This window comes from Agrilus planipennis, unplaced genomic scaffold (genome assembly GCF_000699045.2).
Source record: "Agrilus planipennis isolate EAB-ADULT unplaced genomic scaffold, Apla_2.0 scaffold273, whole genome shotgun sequence".
Taxonomy (NCBI): Eukaryota; Metazoa; Arthropoda; class Insecta; order Coleoptera; family Buprestidae; genus Agrilus; species Agrilus planipennis.
Window position 1 is genome coordinate 103,458 of NW_020438966.1, and position 18,171 is coordinate 121,628.

Sequence of the window (18,171 nt, forward strand, 5' to 3'; positions counted from 1 at the left end):
GGGTAAATTTGAAGTACTATTGTCAACTGTAGTAATATGTAATTCGATTTTAAAAACCGAGCAATATTCTTTTAAAATATAGTTTGTGAATTCATTACCTGAATCTGCAACAATTTTTCGGGGATGGTTGTGGTGTGAAAAGTAATGTCTCAATTTATTCATTATGGTAATACAAGTTACATCGGGTACATAATAAGCCTGGGCATATTTTGTAAACAAATCGATTATGGTAAGAAATTTATTAGAATTAAATTGAAAAATGTCGATGTGAATAATTTCGAACGGACGTTTAGCTAACAAAGGTCCTGAAAAAGCAATTTTGTGGGGATGTCTTTCGTATTTTGCTTGTAGGCAAGTCTCACATTCGTTTATTATTTTGTTTATAAGTTCTTTCATTTTTGGCCAATAAAATTGTCTTTTTAGATGTTTGTATGTCTCTTCTATTCCGTTGTGATTTAATCGATGGTAGTCATTAATAATTTCGTGCTGTTTTTCGCTTTGGATAATGTCTTTAGTGTACAAATTACTTTTAACAAATTTCATTTCATTACTCTTAAAAACGTCTGCAATCAATTTAGAAAAAATGGTTTCCAGTTCTTTGTCTTTAAAGAAAACACCATATAANAAAAGTTACTATGAATTATAAATGTGACATTAATTTAACTAACTTATTTTATTAAATAGTATATAGATGTTTAATATGTAAAATTCCGTACATGAGATAGTGTATAGTACCGCTCCCATCTGCTTTCACGTCACGGAGGTAGTCTTCTATATCCTGACAGAACGAAACGGGTCTTTTTTTGCTGGAAACGGTCCATGTTGTCACCATTTCATCTGAATTTGTCCAAGTATCACTTTGGAAAATGGTGAAGGGTGTCGTGGTAGTTTGTAATGTTGTACCTTTGAAAATGATGTAGTAATACATGCTGATATTTTGAAGAGAAGAAGTCTTCTGCTGAAGGAATGGAAGATGTGGGAATTTATATGATTTGGAGGAGTGGGGTATGAGTAGGATGAGAAGAATTGGAGGAGGATGATGAGAGTGGGGGAAGCGAGGATATGCAGAGTTGTTAATATGGAAGGAAAAATGTATTCTGTAATCAGTAATGGTGCAGGCAGCATGGGATTCGTTTGTAGAACATCATGGTTCGAGAACCGTTTGTTAAGATTATTTAATGGTATAGAAGTCAGTGCGCTACCTATATTGTATCGCACAGACTTCGGAGCGGACGTATGTGAGGACGAGTGAATACAGTCATGGCGATCTGGTTTGAATATTGAGAGTAATTACCGACAGTTTTTGCCAGTCAACGGTGACAGATGCGATAATAGCGAAAGACGTATAAAGAAGGGTTATGTGCAGCATAAATATACGATGGAAAATAATTGTTCATTGGAACATATTCTGAGATGTAGTGTGTGTGACAACATTAACGAATACACGTGTACCGAAGGGAAGGTGTTGTTAAACTTACATGAAAATACAACGTTGGTGTTGTGTAGCAGTTGCTACGAAGAAGACGGTGTAGGGTGTTGTGGATTGTACCTACTAGCCACGAAAGTTATTCTTGGAACACTAGAACTACAGGTTTTCCCGTGACGTAGTTACGTTCATTACCTTGCCGGCTACCTGAACTACCCCGTGCTACAACCAAACTTACCTACAATAACAACTTTTATCTTCTATTTTTAATTCACTAATGTATTTATATTTTACTTTACTCTTGTTTTTTTATTTCCACTGTTTGGTTGTAGTTTCCCACTTAATCCCTTCCTTTTTCGCTATTTTCTTTTTTTTTTCTTGGCTTCCTTACNGACGAAGTATTTGAATTTTTAAAAATCAAAGTAGAAAACATGAAGGATCATGAAAAAGACTGCGTTATTGGGTTGGATGAAATGGCAATTACAGTCTTCAGTATATGATACTTCCACGAAGCAATATATTGGTAATATCACATTGCCCAACCATTCTGGAGTTGCTTCTAATGCACTTGTAATAATGGTATAAGGTCAAAGGGGAGGCAAACAGTTGCATATTACTTTACAGGTTTGTACCGTGTTACATTTACTTTTAATTTATCATTGAAGTTAATTTTGTTATTTAAGGAAGTGCAACAAAAGGTACAGTGTATGAAGACATTCTAATGGAAATAATTGCTAAATCTGAAGCTCTCGGACTGAAAATAGCCAGCATCACTTCAGATATGGGTAGTTCCAATATGGCCCTTTGGAAAAAATGGAACATAACAAGTGGGCGATATACAATATCAAATAACTTCATTCAGCATCCTTTGTGTAGTTCTCGTAGAATTTATATCTTGGCAGATGTTCCACATTTATTCAAAAACATAAAGAGTATGTTAATTGCCAACAAAGTTATATAGGGTAAAATCACCCATATTGAACCGATTCCCAAATTGAACCGCATTGATTTTTGGCATATGCCCGATAGGTTGCAGCTAGTTCATGTAAATATTGAAAAAAGCATCAACGGGCAGCATTAGTTCGATGGTAGCCTGCAAAACAGTACGTGCAGTGCCTTTGTACGACCAAAGAAAGTTTGACACGTGGTTGTAACTAATACTTAGTGTGTTTACCTAAGAAGATTCCACGACCCTCAATAAAGGTAGGAAATACTGATTAACTCATGAAGCAAGTATAAGGTGTAGGGCATCTCCCGCTATCAATAGAGAATTTATGCTCTTTATATATTCTCTATTATTAGGTTATGTTTTTAATTTGGAGTAAGTTGCTCAAATTGAACCGAAGTAAGTAGCTTTAATTGCACCATGGTTCAATTAAGGAAACCCTGTTCAAGGTTTTAATAAACAAAATATTACGGAATTCTTTGACTTGTTGCAAAAATTATGTGACACACACAAAATAGATGCAACAAGGATATTTAACATGGACGAGTCAGGCTTTTCAACCGTAGCCAAGAAATGTCAGAGGGTTATAGCTCTAAAAGGTGTGAGGGCAGTTGGATCCGTTTCAAGTGGTGAGCGTGGTGTAAATACCACAGCAGTGTGCTGCGTTAGTGCAGCAGGGTACTATATACCACCACTGTTAATTTTTAAGCGTAAAAGGTATACAGCAGAATTGAGTAACGATGCTCCTCTAGGAACTCCAGTTGAAATATCAGAAATTGAAATTTTTGTGAAATGGTTGCGGCATTTTATCAATATTGTTCATCCTTGCAAGGAAAGAAAAGTACTGTTGTTATTGGATGGACATACCACACACTGTAAAAATTTGGAAGCTCTGCTTCTTGCAAAAGAAAACGGTGTTGTTTTATTACAATTGCCGGGACATACAACGCACCGACTTCAGCCCCTTGATCGGTCATTTTTTAAGCCAATGGAAGTTTATTACTCCCAAGCAACAGAAACATGGCTTAGAAGCAACCCTGGACGTGCAGTAACGCAGTACCAAGTAGCTGGATTAATAAACGAAGCTTATAGTAGAGCAGCTACTGTTAAAAATGCCATTAACGGCTTCAAATCGGCAGGTGTTCGGCCAATTAACAGATACGTATTCCAAGATAGTGACTTTGTAGCTTCAAATCGTCTCACCAGAAATTTTTCGCCACGGAGCACTAAAACTAACAAAGAAAATGACGGGGAAGACAGCGAGGATGACAACGTCCCTTTGTCAATTTTGAAAGTAGCATGTCAAAGTATCATTTTCATTTTCATACTGTTCACAGAAACTGACATGTTAGACCCAACTTATTACATGCTTTCTATTAGGTTCAATTTTGGATACTATCGGTTCAAATTGAGCAACCCGTTCCCAAATTGAATCATTTGCATCTACAAATATTTTTGTTAATAATCATCTTAATAATTTTGATAACTATTTGCTTTTAGTGTTATGTGAATGAATGTGTAGTAAATATTTCTGTACAACTAGCGACTTCCATTTTAATTTCTTGGCGAGTTGTGGCAGATTTTATAAAATGTGATTCAATATGGGTGACTTTACCCTAATGCTTACACTAACTGACATCGTCAAGAGCCAATAACATCATGTGACCAGTAACAGCAACCGTTTAACAGTAACCACTTAACAGTTTACGATCGATGACGTTTCGTCACTTACCTACTCCTCTGTGCTAGAATCGGTTATCTTACCCTACTAGGCAGATTTATATTCAGCCTTAACTGCTATAGATGGAGGTCAATCTTGCAATAGTGCTGCTGATCGTTACAAAATTTCAGATGCCGATATGCAAGGAAACGGCGCGAGGGGAAATGTTCACCAGAACATAGAGGAAGATTTCGAGATACCTTGACCCAAAGTGACGCTCTGGCAAAATACATCAAAGATATCGACAGAAGAGCATTTAGGCTTACAAAAATACAACTCGGAAGACTAGTTTTTGACTAAACAGAGCAGAATAACATCACTCATAGATTCAACAAAAAATTAAAAATGGCAGGCAAGGATTGGATACAATCTTTTTTGAAAAAATACAAAATTAGTCTCCGAACTCCTGAAGCTACATCGATAGGACGCCTAATGGGTTTTAACAAAGTTGCAGTTCAGAATTTTTTTTTGATTTTAAAAGAAATTCGTCTAAAATACAACTTTGATGCAAGCCACATTTATAATGCAGATGAAAGTGGACTTTCATCTGTACCCACGAAGTTGCCAAAAATTTTGTCTCCTACTGGATCACGCCGTGTTGCCAAAATAGTTACTGCAGAGCATGGAAAAAACACCACAATTGTGTGCGCCTGTAATGCACTGGGAAATTATATTCCACATTTTTTTATTTTTAAACGAGTTCGTATGAAGGATGGACTACTGTTTGGAGCACCACCAGGATCCACAGGTAGTGCTCAACAGAATGACTGGATGTCTACCGAGATATTCGTGAAATATTTAAAACATTTCCAAAAGTATACTAACTCTACACTTGAAAGGCCAGTTCTTCTGCTAGTCGATAATCATTCGTCCCACATTTCGCTGGAAGAAACAAATTTTTGCCGAGAAAACGGAATCGTCATGGTAGGATTTCTACCTCACACCAATCACAGGTTGCAGCCTTTAGATGTGTCGTTTTTTGGACCTTTAAAAACGTTTTTCTCACAAGAATGCGATTCATTTGTTGTCATTAATAGTGGCGAAGCTGCGACTGACAAAAACATTTGCTGAATTTTTACCAAGGCCTATGTAAAAGCTGCAACGGTTGGAAACGCAATGCAAGGATTCAGAAGATGTGGAATAGAACCATTTGATCCGTATATTTTTGGCGAAGAAGACTATGCCGCAGCTGAAACTTCAGAAAGAGAATTTATTCCGCAAGAAGCTCCTCCAATAGCGGAGGCTACCGTTATTTCACAGAAAATCACCAATTCTCCAGAAGATTCGTCGGAAGATGAACTGCCTTTGAGTCAATTTGTAAAAAGTGTAAAAAAAATATTCTTGTTCCACCCTAGTAGAAGAACCACCGACCGAAAACAATATACATATACAGACTAATAACTCTGTGCTATCTAATAACAATAAGGCCAAACCAGTAGGCCCAGATGTGTTAAAAGTAAAAAGAGATATTTTTGGATCATCCTATAGTAAAGATATCCAACGCCTTGGTCTTAGTGAAATTAAAAATAAAGATATCCAGCGTCCCGGCCCCAGTGGAATTCTGAATANTTTTGTTTAACTGAAGTAAATGTAGTATTACTTAAACCAAGTAGTTTTCGTTTCAATGCCCCTAAAGTTTCTAAATCAGAATCGCTATCTGAACTTGTAGAATTGATAGGAGTTCTATCTCTATACATTTAACGTACGTATTAAAGGGATACAATGGAATTACTTAAAAAGGAATGCAAAGACTTACAGGCTAGCTGATAAAAACATCCTTGTGGTCTCCTCCAACAGGCGGGGTCGATGTCCAAGTTTGTCTATCAAATTCGGCAGGGGAAATCCTCTCGATTGAAGATGATTCTTGTAACAACAGGCACAAGCAACGCTATGATCACTATTGATATTCACGTAACACTTTATGCTCGACGTTTTCGTATCCGCAACAAAGAGTTGAAACTCACGACTTTCCGAATTATTCGCTATGAATTATTCTGTAGTTAAAGTCTCTGCGGATCCTGTTCGCAGCGCCAATTATCTTTTCAATTAATGAAAAGTTATTTTTAAAAACAATTATTTTATTAAGTAACTACAAAAGCTTAAAATTGAAGCAGGCGACTTCTCTAATCGAGAGACTAATAAGAAGTGAACAATTTCATTATTACATATTAGAAAGATGCAACACTAATACCAAAAAATGCATAATCAGTAAAATACGTTCTCACGGTAATATCTCACACTCGTTGTTTGTATATTGGTTCAAGGACATAACTCCTCCCTCCTTAGTGATAGAATCGTCCTCGATTCTCATATTACGACAACGGTGAATTCTGACCTTTGATGACGTCTTCTTTGGCTACTGATTTATTTTTTATAGAGCAACATAATTTGTACTTTGCAATTATGAAAAATATTATGACAGTTAAAATAACAAACAATATAGATATTGAAACATGCGTTAAATGGACAACTGGATGGACTTTACAATTCGGCAGTAACTGAACAGCCTCATTTTTTAACTCTTGAATATCATTTAAATGCCTTTGTTTTAAAAAGACCGTTTTAGTTAAGTTTAAATCCAATTGTTCCATTTTAGGAATTTCTACACTAAAGTTTACAAATGTATTTTCAAATATTTGGTTTCCAATAATAATTTTACATTCGTTGGCAGAGCGTATAATAACACTGTTATGAACGTTAAAATGTTTAACTTTGCTTCCACACATTTCGGTTACCGTAATTTCATTTTTGCTCACTGCTAGCACAACATTATTATCTAATTGTCTGTATAACGTATAATTATTAATCACTTGACCAAAGGAACACAAACTTAAATTATTAAAACAACACCCGTCATTCACAGGTTTGTTTCGGCACAACACTATATTCTTGATAGTTGAGCATTTTTCGTTGGTCCAAAGATTTTGAGGTCCAGCTAGGTAATATTGCGCTGGGGGTAGTAGCGTTTGGTCATTTGCATTAGGGATAGGATATATTTTATGGTACGTATACGGCAAAGGATTTAGAATAGGAATGTATAATACGTACGTGATTGTATCTTCCACAAATAAAACTCTAAATTTGGAAAATTCAATTATTTCGAATAAATAGTCAGAATTAATCATAATTAATTCATCGTTCTTGTAAATCTCTGTTAAATGATTGGTTATCTCTAAAAGCTCTGATGTTGTCAAAAGTTCCAAGTTTGTAATNTGTTTAACAGCATTTGTAAAAGATAAATCGCAGTTTTCATTAAAGAAAATACTTTCATATTTCGCACACAGTTCCATAACTTTAATTCGTTCTTCTTCATTTAAGTGGTTAATTCTTATCGAATTTAGAAGATCAGGGTCCGAATGCCGAATAAAAGGTTGACGCACTTCTACGTTAAAGACTGGCTGAACATTAATAGGATGATTAAAATTAATTTCGCACGTTCTTTCTTCCTCAAAAGGTAATAAGAAAAATCCATTTTCTGCAAAAGCTATCGATTCGGGAATTCGTATGTGTTGGTCTAATTCCGTTTCAGGTATTAAAATTTCTCCTTCATGAATATTAACGGGTACTTTAATCGTTTTGCTAATTTTTTGGGTAAAAGGCCTAAAGTTGTGATTATTTATATATTCTAAGAAAGGTATCTTTACATTACCTATTTGCAATACTTTATTAGAATAATCAATTTTCGCACCTAACTTATAGAAATCCTCGCTACCTAAAAGTGCATCGCATTGATTGTGTCACTTAACTACATGAAAATTAATGTTTGTTTTAATGCCGTATTCTTGTAACATAGGATAGCTAATATTTTTATCGTCAGTAATAGAATTATTAAGAGAAGTAACGGTAAAGAGCTTTGAAAAGAAACTATTAGAAAAATATTTTTGAGCAGGTTCGGGATTAATGATAGAATTTGATGCTCCTGAATCAATTAAAATTTTAAGGTCAAATTGTGGTACGCTAATGAATGGTAGTTTTGGCTGATTTATGATAGAGTTTAAGTCAAGTCGAACTGTTGAGGCTGGTCGGGAAAATTTTCTGTCTCTGTTTCCGCATTTTCTACGTATTCGTGATTGTTATGAGGTTGTTGTTCAAAATCTGAGGGATTGTGATAGTAATCCTCTGATTCACAAGGCGTTTGCTCCGAATCCTCAATATTATGTAGTTGTTCCGCAATAAAATTTCTAGGTTGAGTATTTGTATTTGCAAAATAATTTTGAGACTTTGGTTGTGTAAATCTAGTCGATGTAGACATTGGTGTGGGTTTATATTCTTGCTTTTTCCCGAAAACTTGAGAATTAGTCGGATAATGCATTTGTACTGGTCGTGACTGTACATTAACTGATTGTTGTGGGAAAGGTTGCCGTGGTTGAAATTGAGATCGAAAAGGTACAATAGGTCCTAGACGTTGAACATTCTGAGAGAAATTCGGCTGTGGTTTGTAATTAAATTGAGGTCTTTAATTTTGAAGAGGTGGGATTTTCTTAGCAAACGAGGGAGCCTTTTGTCGGTTCCTCATAAAGTTCATAAAACTAACTTGCTGTCTATTATTATCATATTTTCGCAATTCATTTAAGCAACATTCTATTGTTAACGGATTTATATTAAATAAATGGGAACAATACGGTTCTAACAAACCTGTCTTAAACGTATTTAAAGCTTGTTTGGTGTAAAAATCTGTTTTGGAAATCCTGATATCAACGTTCGGATTTCTCAAATTAACATATTCTAGTAACGTTTGTAGTTTTTGTCTGATACGTTCATAATAGTTTTCATAGCTTTCATTTGATAACTGAAAGCATGTAACTAAATCGTTAAGTAAAAGGTCCTCATTTCGCGGATCACCAAAACGAGATATTAAAACATCTTTTACTTGAGTCCACGTTTCAGCAGAAGATATAATTAATGTTTCTCTCGCATCACCTACGATCTTTGATTTAATTTGTTCGAAAAGTAACTTATTTAAAAGACAGTTAACGTCGGTTTTATTTTCAAAGAATGAAATAAATCTTTCCGACTGTTTAATAAAATAGGCTAGGTTTTTGGAACCACCTGAATATTCAGGAATCATATCCTTAGCTAAATTTAATTCTAATTGTGAGGGCTGAGCCATTTTAATATTTTGTTTAACTGAAGTAAATGTAGTATTACTTAAACCAAGTAGTTTTCGTTTCAATGCCCCTAAAGTTTCTAAATCAGAATCGCTATCTGAACTTGTAGAATTGATAGGAGTTCTATCTCTATACATTTAACGTACGTATTAAAGGGATACAATGGAATTACTTAAAAAGGAATGCAAAGACTTACAGGCTAGCTGATAAAAACATCCTTGTGGTCTCCTCCAACAGGCGGGGTCGATGTCCAAGTTTGTCTATCAAATTCGGCAGGGGAAATCCTCTCGATTGAAGATGATTCTTGTAACAACAGGCACAAGCAACGCTATGATCACTATTGATATTCACGTAACACTTTATGCTCGACGTTTTCGTATCCGCAACAAAGAGTTGAAACTCACGACTTTCCGAATTATTCGCTATGAATTATTCTGTAGTTAAAGTCTCTGCGGATCCTGTTCGCAGCGCCAATTATCTTTTCAATTGATGAAAAGTTATTTTTAAAAACAATTATTTTATTAAGTAACTACAAAAGCTTAAAAGTGAAGCAGGCGACTTCTCTAATCGAGAGACTAATAAGAAGTGAACAATTTCATTATTACATATTAGAAAGATGCAACACTAATACTAAAAAATGCATAATCAGTAAAATACGTTCTCACGGTAATATCTCACACTCGTTGTTTGTATATTGGTTCAAGGACATAACTATGACCTGTATTTTTTATACTCTTGGACTAGAATTTCTTTTTAATTTTAATAATTCGGCACATTATTTTTAAGAAATATCTATTTTGAATAAAAAATAATTCATTAAAATATAATATGAAACTACACTATTGCCCTATATACTCTGAAAGAAAGTAACTATTTGATATATCAGTTATAATCTATTATCTATTGTTATAATTGATAGATATTGCCGTAAAAGTTTAATCTTGACCAACTATGAGATAAATAACAATAAAAAATATCCAAAATAGTTCAAAAACAAAACAATTTCTCCTTTTTTTTTGAAAACTTTATTATTTAACGTTACTGTCAGGCATCATAAAAATAAAAATAGTGAAATAATACTGTGTTTTTTATTAATTAAAATATTATAAACAGAATGGTTCTTATAAAACACTAGATTTCCTATAAATAAATGATTATAAGGAATAGTCAACATTTACAGTTACTTACCTAATATCAACAATTCTTCCCTAACATTGCACAATATATTTATACTTCTTACGAGCCATTTCCGTAAATTCATTAAGTCAATTAATGCCGTTCTATGATCAAATATACCATAAACAACTTGATAAAAGTACTAAAAATATTGAAAAGTGTAATCAAAATAAAGATCCTACAGTAAAAATTAATGAACCTGCAGTTTACTTTGTAAAACAGAAGATAAGAAAAGCGGAACCAAGATACTGTAGCGTATACGAGTGTGTTTGTGTGCGATCGGGCATACGTGTGCGTGAACAGCTTATCGATTCGCCGACTAGCCGCGGGCGCCTTTCTTCATGTGCGCCGTATTTGTAAATGTGTGTGTCGTAACTGCATTCTAGGAGACTAGTTAAACAGTTCAACGACAAAATAAACTATCCGGATGTTTCCCGAAAGTAAAAAAAAGAGTATTTAAAGAGACGATCGCCGAAAAACGAAGAAATAAATTGACCGTTGCAGAAGCGAATCTAGAAATAAATTGACAGTGATAGCAGCGAAATAAATAGTGCAGTGAATAGTGATATACTAATAATTAGTGCAAGTAAATAGTTTTTGTCGTTATCAGTCTCAGAAGTTAATTTTGCTAAACCCACGAACATTACAACTGGTGTCAGGTGTGGGGTTGAGTACAATGGCGAAGAAGTACAAAGAAAATAGTAAAACTTTGAAACGAGAATTGGAAGAAAATAGTAAAAGTTTGAAACGTGAATGGGAAGAAAATAGTAAAAGTTTGAAACGTGAATTGGAAGAAAATAGTAAAAGTTTGAAACGTGAATAGGAAGAAAATAGTAAAAGTTTGAAACGTGAATTGAAAGAAAACAGTAGAAGTTTGGAGAATAAATGGAAGGAAAAATTTAATAAGAATATTCAAGAAACAAAAGAGAAGATAAAAGTACTGGAAGAATTGATTTTTAAAGAAAAGATAAAACCAATCGGAGGGGATGTTGGCGCATCTAGTACACTCCACGAAACCAAGCCAAGGAAGCGGTATAGTGACAAGAACACGAGTGAAACCACCAATGTTTGGCGGCAAGCAATTCGAGGCGGCTGCTAAGGCGAAAAACTGGGCGCCTGAAGAAAAAGCCACTGCGTTGACCGTTGCGCTTCATATAGAGGCATGTGACATTTTCAACACCCTTTCCCGGGAAGAATTGGCGGATTATGAACAGTTGGTAAAACGGTTACAGTTGCGCTACGGCGAGGCTCATTTAACAGCGGTGCATCACATCCAACTGAAAACCCGTCAGCAGAAACAAACGGAATCCCTACAAGAATTTGAGGCCGATATTGCGAGACGGTCTCGACTGGCCTATCCTAATACTCCAGAAGAATTGATGGAAAGGTTGGCAGTGGAGGCATTTACTGGTGGATTTAGGGACAATGACACTCAACAACGAAGACGCCTTGACCGAACTAAGGTGCTAGCTGATGCATTGGCTCGTGCATTAGAGTACAAAACTGTTAAACGGGCCTATAGCAAACAGGGAAGGGTTCGGCTACTGTGCGAAGAAACGGATTTGTCAGAATCTTTAGAAGAAACTGTCTACCGAATCATCGCCAAGTTCGATAAAGAAACTCGAAAGCCAAGATGTTAGAATTGCGGCGAACTAGGTCATACGAGAAGGCAGTGTAGGAAATGTACTCCTTCCCCAAGTACTCGACGTCAAACAGACTGCAAGCAGTGTGATCGAATGGAAAAGAATGAAGAAGCAATGCGACGCGTTACGGTAATCAATGACGAATGGTTACCTGACAATATAAAACACGACCAAGAAAACGACCCGGACTTGAAGAAGATGATGGAATGGAAAAGAGACGGAAAACGACCAACGCGGCAGCAAATTTATTCCTGTACCCAAGTGCTAAAATCGTTACGGGCTCATTGGGACTCCATGGTTTTGGAGGATGGCATCCTAAAGCGTGTTGTTGAATGTCCAGATGAAGAGGAAGAATTGAGAAAACTCCAAATAGGAAGCCGAAAGTAGTCCATTTTAATCGCTTGGCTCCATTCGCCGGTGCAAATGAAGAGGAGCGGGCCAGATTATTAAGGACTATTCCTTCCGAGCCAACATTCGAAGCGTTCAAGAAGGAAGGCTCCGCATGGTAACAGGAGATTTGGAGTGACGCAAGAAATCCGACGAGACCTCTTTGCTATATCTAAGGATATCTCTGGCCCATTGCGTTTCAAAGGATCTCAGAATGGGCCGTGGTATCGCGTCCGAGTTCAAACGCAGATTTGGCGGTTTGGAACATCTTGAAGACCAAGTACAGAAGGGAAAAAGACTGTTGTTATGAGAAGACTGTGGACTGTTACTTTTATTCCCGGAGCGGATGTCATGAAGGTGAGAACTGCAGATTCCGGCATGATGCTGCGAAGCGGAAAGTTAAAATGTTTCGGGACGGAACATCCTTAAGGATAAGGCAGTGTAGCGAGCACAAGTGTGTTTGTGTGCGATCAGGCACACGTGTGCATGAACGGCTTATCGATTCGCCGACTAGCCGCGGACGCTTTTCTTCATGTAGTCCGTATTTGTAAATGTGTAAAACGACCCACGGACAGACCAAAGAACAATACAAGTTATACATTCTCTTATTATACGAATTTAATAAACCAATATACATTGAATGTTTAGTTTTTGATTTTCATACAACTTTCGACGCATTAATTAGTCATGCTGATTTGACTAAAATGAATGCCATTATAAATTATTCCGACAATACATTGACTACTGAACACACACAGATACAATTTCACGAGACTAGAGATAAAATTTTAACAAACATCACTTGCAAAATCCCGGTCAATTTACACAAAGGATCTTGTGTTACACTTGACCATGAACAAATTGTACCAGGTATCTACAATGTAAATAACGGTTTTGCTGATGTCCAATGTCTCAATAATATTCACATCGATGAACCTACGGATGTAGATACCCTTGACAAATACGTTTACTCAGACAAAGCCCCGATTGATGACAATATAAATTGCGACGTAATGAAACAGCTCAAATTAGATCACATGAATAATGAAGAAAAAAATAAAATTACAAAACTTTGCAAAGAATTCAATTCAAGAAACAAGGACTACAACGATGGCTCCTACATAATTGACCATGAGAATCTAAAATAAATGCTTGTGAAATTCAACAATTACCTTCAAGACCACTGAGAAATGACAACACTGCNAGGCGAATAACTGGGCGCCTGAAGAAAAAGCCACTGCGTTGACCGTTGCGCTTCATATAGAGGCATGTGACATTTTCAACACCCTTTCCCGGGAAGAATTGGCGGATTATGAACAGTTGGTAAAACGGTTACAGTTGCGCTACGGCGAGGCTCATTTAACAGCGGTGCATCACATCCAACTGAAAACCCGTCAGCAGAAACAAACGGAATCCCTACAAGAATTTGAGGCCGATATTGCGAGACGGTCTCGACTGGCCTATCCTAATACTCCAGAAGAATTGATGGAAAGGTTGGCAGTGGAGGCATTTACTGGTGGATTTAGGGACAATGACACTCAACAACGAAGACGCCTTGACCGAACTAAGGTGCTAGCTGATGCATTGGCTCGTGCATTAGAGTACAAAACTGTTAAACGGGCCTATAGCAAACAGGGAAGGGTTCGGCTACTGTGCGAAGAAACGGATTTGTCAGAATCTTTAGAAGAAACTGTCTACCGAATCATCGCCAAGTTCGATAAAGAAACTCGAAAGCCAAGATGTTAGAATTGCGGCGAACTAGGTCATACGAGAAGGCAGTGTAGGAAATGTACTCCTTCCCCAAGTACTCGACGTCAAACAGACTGCAAGCAGTGTGATCGAATGGAAAAGAATGAAGAAGCAATGCGACGCGTTACGGTAATCAATGACGAATGGTTACCTGACAATATAAAACACGACCAAGAAAACGACCCGGACTTGAAGAAGATGATGGAATGGAAAAGAGACGGAAAACGACCAACGCGGCAGCAAATTTATTCCTGTACCCAAGTGCTAAAATCGTTACGGGCTCATTGGGACTCCATGGTTTTGGAGGATGGCATCCTAAAGCGTGTTGTTGAATGTCCAGATGAAGAGGAAGAATTGAGAAAACTCCAAATAGGAAGCCGAAAGTAGTCCATTTTAATCGCTTGGCTCCATTCGCCGGTGCAAATGAAGAGGAGCGGGCCAGATTATTAAGGACTATTCCTTCCGAGCCAACATTCGAAGCGTTCAAGAAGGAAGGCTCCGCATGGTAACAGGAGATTTGGAGTGACGCAAGAAATCCGACGAGACCTCTTTGCTATATCTAAGGATATCTCTGGCCCATTGCGTTTCAAAGGATCTCAGAATGGGCCGTGGTATCGCGTCCGAGTTCAAACGCAGATTTGGCGGTTTGGAACATCTTGAAGACCAAGTACAGAAGGGAAAAAGACTGTTGTTATGAGAAGACTGTGGACTGTTACTTTTATTCCCGGAGCGGATGTCATGAAGGTGAGAACTGCAGATTCCGGCATGATGCTGCGAAGCGGAAAGTTAAAATGTTTCGGGACGGAACATCCTTAAGGATAAGGCAGTGTAGCGAGCACAAGTGTGTTTGTGTGCGATCAGGCACACGTGTGCATGAACGGCTTATCGATTCGCCGACTAGCCGCGGACGCTTTTCTTCATGTAGTCCGTATTTGTAAATGTGTAAAACGACCCACGGACAGACCAAAGAACAATACAAGTTATACATTCTCTTATTATACGAATTTAATAAACCAATATACATTGAATGTTTAGTTTTTGATTTTCATACAACTTTCGACGCATTAATTAGTCATGCTGATTTGACTAAAATGAATGCCATTATAAATTATTCCGACAATACATTGACTACTGAACACACACAGATACAATTTCACGAGACTAGAGATAAAATTTTAACAAACATCACTTGCAAAATCCCGGTCAATTTACACAAAGGATCTTGTGTTACACTTGACCATGAACAAATTGTACCAGGTATCTACAATGTAAATAACGGTTTTGCTGATGTCCAATGTCTCAATAATATTCACATCGATGAACCTACGGATGTAGATACCCTTGACAAATACGTTTACTCAGACAAAGCCCCGATTGATGACAATATAAATTGCGACGTAATGAAACAGCTCAAATTAGATCACATGAATAATGAAGAAAAAAATAAAATTACAAAACTTTGCAAAGAATTCAATTCAAGAAACAAGGACTACAACGATGGCTCCTACATAATTGACCATGAGAATCTAAAATAAATGCTTGTGAAATTCAACAATTACCTTCAAGACCACTGAGAAATGACAACACTGCTGCATAAGATCGAAAAAACTTCAGTCCATCTACAGCAGCTGACCTTCGCATCTCATGCTACCATAACGACTCTCTCGTTCGTTACCATTCAAGTCTGATCAACCCCAAAAGGAGCTGGCAAGGAACTCAAAATTTTGAAGACATCTCCAGCACCCCTTTGCTCTGTGATCATTTGAAGACGAGGACGTCTTTTATCCTAAGGGAGGAGGAGTTACATCTAGCGACCTTTGCCCCTACCTCGGATCACACCACCGGCCATCAACTTCTAATTAGTATATAAGCTTATACATTTCCTATCTCATTACAGTTCGTCGAGAGCAGCGAGAAGTAGCAGACGTAACATCAAACATATACAAATAGCCTTTATTAAGGCTTAACCAGCCAAGAATGGACGACGTCATGGACAGTGATGGCTTCGAAAGACCAAAGAAAACAAGGAAGACGTCCAACACCTGTTTTAGAGACATCGTACCAATACCGACAAGGAACAGTTTCGACGTACTACACCGCGAAACAACCGACGAGCGACGATCACCTCCGGTCGTCCTTCATTACGCTGAGGACTGGACCACCATCTCCAAGGAACTCAAACAACATCAGATCAACCTACGCGGCGCATCCCAGACAAAAGATAGTATCCGACTCCAGCCCCGTTCCCACCAGGACCACGAGAGAATAATCAACTACCTGCAGAGCACCGACACTATGTACTACACCTTCGCCAACGAAGCAAGCCGACCAATAAAATATGTTATAAAGGGAGTTCCTACAACAATCACCACCAACGATGTCTCGACCGACCTTGGGAGTAAAGGAATACACGACTGCACAATTCACCGAATGAAATCACGCTCCAAGGCCATCCCTCTAGTACTCATCACCACCTACAAGAAAAACGACGAAGAGACCATCAAGTGTATCACAACTTGCTGCGAACTACGAGTCAAAACCGAAAAGTACAGGAAACCTAAAGGACCAACACAATGTCACCGATGTCAGCGCTTGGGATGCGTGAAGTGTGCAGAACTTCACCGATCGGAAGACTGCGTGAAACAGAAAGAGGAAAAGGCGATATGCAGGAACTGCAAAGGGGATCATCCTGCGAGTTACCGTGGCTGCCCTGCCTTCACGAAGGAAAAAAAAGCCAAACCCTCTCCGACAACCGAAGAACGACCCAACGACAACCGAAACGCAGTTAGACAAGGTGTATCCGACGCCAGAGCCACGGCACGAAGACAACAGGACAAACTCGACAAAGAGACAACGACCACGAACATCCTTGGAAATATCGACCTACAACAAATTAAAACAGCAATTATAAAGCTAGCGAACCAACTGGAAAAAGCAAGTACACCAATGGACATCCTGCTTCAACTACTGGGCAGTGCTCACACACTCGCCTAGCGGCCCTAGAACGGCCTGAGGGGGAGAGGTTTTAGTCGGTAGGCGTCCTCCGGGATGAATCCGACACTACGGTCGCGCGGGCGGCCGGGTGTCTTTTGAAGATTTCCTCTCATCCGCGAAAAAAAAAAAAAAGAAAATATCTAATTACATAGTCTACCAGCAACCGTGGTAGCAACACCACGCTCGAAAGCTGTTACGTTCGTTCTCTAGCCAGTCCGTGCTTACAAACGACACCAGCGACTCTGCGAGACCACGCCCGTTAACATCACACGAGCCCAACCAGGTAGTTGTGATTACTACACATTCCCCGGCCGTTCTCAGGCAAGTTCAACACTTTAATTAATTTTAACTAACCTAATAGTCTTGGGGACCGAGTACACAACGTCCCCTTGTACTTCGTCGTTCCCTTAACCTTCTACTAACACAAAACCGTCGTTTTTCCCGTACAACCGAAGCCACGCCTACCGAAAACGTCTTTCGATTCAGACGCCTGCCATTTCGGAAATGGCGCTCCCCAAGGGTCCTGCGCTCTTGGAGGGTCTCTCCCTCGCCGACGCCATAGCCCTTTTCGGCGAGCTAAAACAGAACATTGTCGTTCTAGAAAGTTATATCCGTCAGCATGCTGACAATAAAGTCGGGCCCATGTCAGAGGACAACGGGCCCAACACCGCCACAATTTCCTCGCCCTCACAGGTAGCTGTACCGCCAAATACAGCTGCTGCTACCTCTGCCGACGGCTTTACTCAAGTAAATAGCCGTCGAACAAAACGTCGAAAACAAACACCCTTCCTTTCTTCGTCTTGGTCGTCGTCCACGGACGCAGAGTCCGAGCCTGACACTGCCGGCCAGGGCACCACAGCTCCTCCCCCAAAATCCATCCGCCAAAAGTCACTTTGACCCAAAATTCTCCGTGGCATGGAAAGCCACGGTATCTCCGCCCGATGGGCAATTAACACCAGCGACTCCATCAGAGTTTATCCCAACTCTGTGGATGACCTCCGCCGCCTTTCCTCTCTCCTCGA

General features: G+C 38.4%; 1 protein-coding gene across 1 annotated transcript in view; it reads left to right on the top strand.

Moving 5' to 3' along the window:
* The window catches only part of LOC108740166, a 22,682-nt gene extending 6,992 nt beyond the window's left edge, over positions 1-15,690 (top strand). The window contains exons 2-3 of the mRNA XM_025975306.1: positions 2,822-3,050; positions 15,636-15,690. Of these exons, the coding sequence (XP_025831091.1) occupies positions 2,822-3,050; positions 15,636-15,690 (284 nt within the window). The remainder of the gene's footprint in view (positions 1-2,821; positions 3,051-15,635) is intronic.
* The last annotated feature ends 2,481 nt before the right edge of the window (positions 15,691-18,171 follow it).